Source organism: Argopecten irradians, chromosome 10, assembly GCF_041381155.1.
Source record: "Argopecten irradians isolate NY chromosome 10, Ai_NY, whole genome shotgun sequence".
NCBI classification, from domain to species: Eukaryota; Metazoa; Mollusca; class Bivalvia; order Pectinida; family Pectinidae; genus Argopecten; species Argopecten irradians.
Window position 1 is genome coordinate 9,377,005 of NC_091143.1, and position 6,000 is coordinate 9,383,004.

At 33.2% G+C, this 6,000-nt stretch overlaps 1 protein-coding gene across 1 annotated transcript in view; it reads left to right on the forward strand.

The window, feature by feature from the left end:
* Nucleotides 1-5,577, forward strand: part of LOC138333063 (cartilage oligomeric matrix protein-like) — a 29,748-nt gene extending 24,171 nt beyond the window's left edge. The window contains exons 20-24 of the mRNA XM_069281176.1: nt 491-539; nt 943-1,214; nt 1,670-1,767; nt 3,492-3,631; nt 4,184-5,577. Of these exons, the coding sequence (XP_069137277.1) occupies nt 491-539; nt 943-1,214; nt 1,670-1,767; nt 3,492-3,631; nt 4,184-4,275 (651 nt within the window). The 3' untranslated portion in view covers nt 4,276-5,577. The remainder of the gene's footprint in view (nt 1-490; nt 540-942; nt 1,215-1,669; nt 1,768-3,491; nt 3,632-4,183) is intronic.
* Nucleotides 5,578-6,000: the final 423 nt, after the last annotated feature.

Sequence of the window (6,000 nt, forward strand, 5' to 3'; positions counted from 1 at the left end):
CCAAAGTTGGCATCAGTGCCTTTGCGGTTTACAGTAAAACACAGTAACAAAGTGCCTCGTTATTGCAAACGTCTTAGAAGAACTTTAACATTAAATGTAAATTACTATCTTATAACAATGAAGTCATTTTAAGCGTGTTTACTGAATCAAAACAATATGATTGTAATTCAACGTTTGCTATTGGGTGTCAATATTTTGATATTGATAATATTGTACGAATTACATGAGATAGTATCTCTGCTTTACATGTCACATGAAACCATTCCAAATCAATTAAATGATATTTGTAATTATAGTATAATAATAAGTATATAATATAGGATAATTATTCTTTCTGAGCACATAGTTTTGCTTTTATTTTGCATTCTACACATTTATTCTTTTCTTTAATATTTCGTTCATTTACTGTTTTTTTATTGTTTGAATTATTGTTTCAGTTATATAATTTGGTCTGTTATTTCTATATGATGATTCTACATTTTGTCCCCAGGGAGCAGAAATCGTTCAGACAATGAACAGTGACCCGGGAATAGCAGTCAGTATGTTATTGTTCATATGTATTTCATCATGAAATTGTTATCCTCTGTTACGAAACTATTCCCGTATACAGCGATATTTTGTTTGCAATACAAAATACATTTACACACCCTGTTTTCTTTACAATAGATTCAAATAGACATCTGACCTTGTAATGTGTCAGAGTAAACTTGTTTTGATTGGTTTGATAAAACCTTCTTGTACTCATTAATAACGTATATTAGGCAAAAATCTTCAATATATTATTTAAGTTTGTTGCATCTAATCTACAAAATTATATTAATGAAAAGAAATCATGAATTTATGCTTTGTAGAAGGTCAAATATATAAAACAACGAGTTTTAGATTTTAACCGATGATGCTTACAGTTTTCTATATGTTTCCGTATATTTTTGTTGACTACAGGCTACACGAAATTTAGCGGAGTCGACTTCAGTGGGACGTTTTTCATCAACTCTGAAGTCGACGATGACTATGCCGGATTTATATTTAGCTACCAGGACAATGCCCACTTCTATGTTGTAATGTGGAAGAAAGCTACACAGACTTACTGGCATCCGACCCCATTCCGCGCAGTAGCAGAACCAGGTATTCAATTAAAACTGGTGAATTCATCGACTGGACCCGGGGAATTCCTCCGTAACGCTCTGTGGCACACTGGTGATACTAAAAACCAGGTACTTAATTGCACTAGAAATGTAGACATCTGTCCTAAAGCTAACAGACATTAAATGTCTTTCATCCTCATTATCGTTTTAATTCGTATTACCAATACAGTTTACACTCTACTAGGCCTCTATTTTAACTGGTAAATACTATACACACAAAAATAGATATCAGATTTTTATGACAGTTATGACAATGACGAGCGATTTAAAAATATTATGCATGGCACCTACAGAAAATTGCTAACTGTTTATAGCCTATTTTGCGTCATCGTTCTCGCTTTCCCCCACATATTAGCGAATACAGAAAGCCGCGATCAAGGGCTCTTACTGAAAATTGTGAATTAACATAAACTTGTATAATGAAACTTATACGTTTTAACATTTGAATATGAGTGTTCGAGTTTTCGCAAAATTACGCTAAGTGTTTTATCTTGCAAAATTAAGAATAACAATATTTTTCTCAGGTGAAGTTGTTATGGGTCGACCCTCGTAATATCGGATGGAAGGAAAAAACTGCCTATCGTTGGGAGCTTATTCATCGTCCTGAAATCGGACTCATTCGGTAAGTGATTAGTCTTGTATATGTATATAAATTTTATTGACTGGCTTTAGGTTGGGTAAGTTCGATATGTTTACCAATGGATGTAATGTGACTGCACGCACCTTGGCAGAGTACTGAAAAGTCAAACAGTTATCACGAGATAAATGACATCGATTGATTGGAAGATCATTCAAGTGTTTCTTAATCCATAATAGAAATAGAATTTGATCAGCATACTCTTTATGTGTGTATGTGCTAGCTATGACCCCGTGTACTAGAATCGGAGCTCGTATCTAATTATGCAAACTCAGCAGTGAATTGTAAAGGTAGATGATATGCTAGAAAACGACAAGACGTTTGAACTTCGTGATAAAGTAGATTATGGATGTAGTATTAATCTAAAACAATTTCAATTGACACTGTAGATCAATAAGAGGGTATATTTAGGAGTACCACATACTTGCTGGTACATACCTAATATTCAGTGTTCGAATACATAGAGTATACATGGTTAGTATCTTACAATATAATGTTTATTTTGGTGCGAGACTTAGGAAAGCCGAGGTGATGAGGTTTCGCCGAGTCATCTCGGCTTCCGTGCCGAGCACCAAAAGAAAACTTGCATTGTAAGATACAAATCATATATTCTGTTTATCCTGCAAAAATTATAAAATTCAAACGAAAGCAAATTGCCAGTTATTCCTTGGTTTCGCGAGATGTTTCTTTGATGCAAATGAAAAGATTCATTCACTTAACCGAATGAGAGTGTACTCCTTTTTTTCTTCCGTTGGAAATATATAAGCACATTCGCAAAAAGTACGAGTAATTCTATTCAGTGTGTAATATCACTGAAACAATATGAAAGCACTCAGCCGATCAAAGAATTACTTTACAATACATCCCTTTGCTATGACCCAAGAAAAAGACGACACCACCATACGATATTACCGATAACGTAACAATGACGTCATTCCTGAGAATGTGACGTCACTTTTTAGCGGGACTGAATGCCGTTTCATTTCACGGATGGTTAAAACTCGGGGTCAAGTTAGAAACTGTTCCTTCAGATGTGGAACTCTACGTGATCGTATTGACGGATAAACTTTATTTACTTGTAACAGTTGTCACACCGGTACCCGTTAATCCAGTTTTCTAATTCCCTTACTGTCCATCGTCCTATGACTAAAACCATAATATGTTTCAGAATAAAAATGTGACTCTATATCCCATTCGGCTCCAATCATTAGCGCCAGGAACGAAGGTAGCGTCACAGTTACCGATATCATCCTGTGCATTTCTGTCACATAGCGTTCCGTTATGTCTATAAATCTTGCGGGGTGTAATATAATGGTCCTTATATGAAAAAGTAGGAAAATGAAAAAATAATTCATTGACCAGTTTTGTAAATTTGTCTATAATCTGTGTATCAGTTATAACTTTAGATCTGTCGAGATCATGTTGACCCCATGAAAGATACGTTCCTGCTTATTTATATAGGAGAATACATGTAAATGATACACAAATTATAGAAATGCTTGTAATTTACAACATTGATTTATGAATTTTATTCGTACTTTTATGACCGCTATTTTCATATATTTTCATCTATACCATCGTGGCATGTTTAAATTTTGGTATTCATGTTTAATTCATTTCATTTAATTCAAACAAAGTATATTAACCAATGTTGTAGTTCTTTTGTTGTGATGTTGATTTATGAATTTAAACTTTTATTTACATGACAGGGTATTGTTCTTTGAAGAGACGAATCTGGTGGCTGATTCTGGAAATATATTTGATAACACATTACGTGGAGGCAAATTGGGGGTTTTCTGTTTCTCACAGGAAATGGTCATTTGGTCAGACTTGGTGTACCGTTGCAATGGTTTGTATCTATACGCCTAATATATTTACATAGCTTCAATATAACTATCTTGTTTATATGTTGAATTGCCGTTTCAGTATCATTACCTTTTTGATATTTAGTACTATGGAATATTAATGTTACATCATGATTAAAATTAAGACATTTTATTTTTGTATAATTCCAATTAGATTTTCCCATAAATTTTCCAATTTAGTCCTTTCCCGTTGATATTTAAAATAAATCAATTGTTCTGATATACACATAGATATATACAGCTGGTCTTATTGTAATCATTTATGTGGGCTGTATATATTTGAAACGTGATCCACGGCTATGTGCTGTTAAGTTATATATTTTGGAACGGAGTTTTGATCTCGAGGGATCGTCAAAAGTACTTCTTTATCCCTAAATGGATTCCAAGCTTTGCTAATGTACTATAACTACTTTTAATACACTTTCTTCCTTTTAGCACATATTGATTTATTTAAAGTGCGTCATTTGCTTTATTTATTTATTTGCAGTATCCGGGTTGGAAGCATGTTAATTAGTTCAGTAATTTATTTTTAACAGAATACGTACCAGATGCTCTACTGAATGAAGGGGCTGATCCACTAGAACCTGGCACAGATCTGGACGAAGAACTTAAAAAATCTGGCTCATAAAACATGAATATTATCGTTCTGGTTTTGCTTTGCTGCTTCACAATATTCAATTGCCAATCCTTCACGTAAAACCGACAAATAAAAACTAATCGGTGTAAATTCAAGCCGACATACCTGGATTGTTTATATGGGGTAGCTTGTGCTGGAATTCCATTTCCAGCCAGATAGTAATCTGTATATTTGTTTCGTGGCATACATTTTAATTTAATTAAAATCAATAAGCAATAACGCGGATAGAATATTTTCCAATCAAGTTCATTAAAACTATTTTGTATTATCCTCGATACTCCAGGTGTCATGATTTCTACCCGTGGGCTATGTCATAGTAAACCGTAAGGCTGTATGTGTGTACTTGTGGGCTATGTCATAGTAAAACTTAAGGCTGTATGTGTGGCAACAAACAGGTCTTGTTTGGTTAAAAACGCATTCATGAAATGCGGCAATATATAATATTAGTAGCGTAAATTTTGTGCTATGAATTTTATATAAGTACTTTTTGGTTGTATAATGAACTCGTAATTGTGCCCATTCACCACATTTTCGTAGTTATAAAAATCACCAATGAAAGAAATTATACACCTTATCAACAAAAACATTTTGCTGGTTTTTTTCCTAGAAAAAAGAAAGGTTATTTGCGAGCACAATGTGACCTGGTCATAAACTTAAGTTTCTAACAAGTTGATAATCGTTTATACTTACACTGAAGTCATTGAACAAATTGAAGTACATTTATAACCAAATACAGATATCTGATTGGTTTAACGTACTCTATCTAAAAAGTTACCTACTTGAATAGCAATGTGAATTCCCTGGATCGTTATGTTTTACAAGTGTTATAACTATTTTACTGTATAAACTATAAATCTCTTATATGTTCGCGAGTCAACGCTTCGCGTTAGAGTTCCAACGCAATTAATTGTAAAGTTATATAATTGTTACATGAATGCGCTAATGTTAAAACGAAGTCATGTTCGACGAAGGTGGTGAAAATAACGAGGACAAGGTATGATTACAGTAGCAAAGAAGTAAAACGCAGGATGTTTTAAAAATATTTTTTTTCGGATCACTGAAAACAAAGACCTAATACTCAATCTATTACCCAATGGAGATTGAACAAAAACCTTTGAGAATCCGTACTGAAGTATGAATACTAAAACTATAAAGTAGATAATGTTATATCCTTGTATAAATTGTGATTTTATTAGTGAATTAGGCTTAAAGAGTTTACAAATAATCATTATTTTATGTTTTCACATTGAACTTAATGTGTTGTTTTTCATTTTGAATATATTCTTATCTTGTGCATTTGATCTTGTCATTTTTGCTTCATTTAGTTTTTATACCTAAACTGAATTTTATGTGCAAAGTGTCATATTTGTTCATTGGTGTTATACAATTAACCTGTACATGTTCAGTAATAAAGCAGAATATTAAAACATACATTGGACCTACGTAAGTACTGCAGGATGACGATAGATATTTGACACCCAAGTACTCCCTCCAAAGTCAGCTACAAATCTAAGCGAAATATGCAAGGCTTCTTCCCTCTCCCTTCACATAATGTTACAATATTTACATAGAAACCTATTTTGGAATGACTATACGAATTTGTCTTTCCAGTGTTCCTGATACCTTTAGATACCTTGATATGGTTATGTGTCTCATTTGCATGGACACGCTTGTATTTTAACAGACATTATCCTTGCGTTCCTTTTAAGCATATAA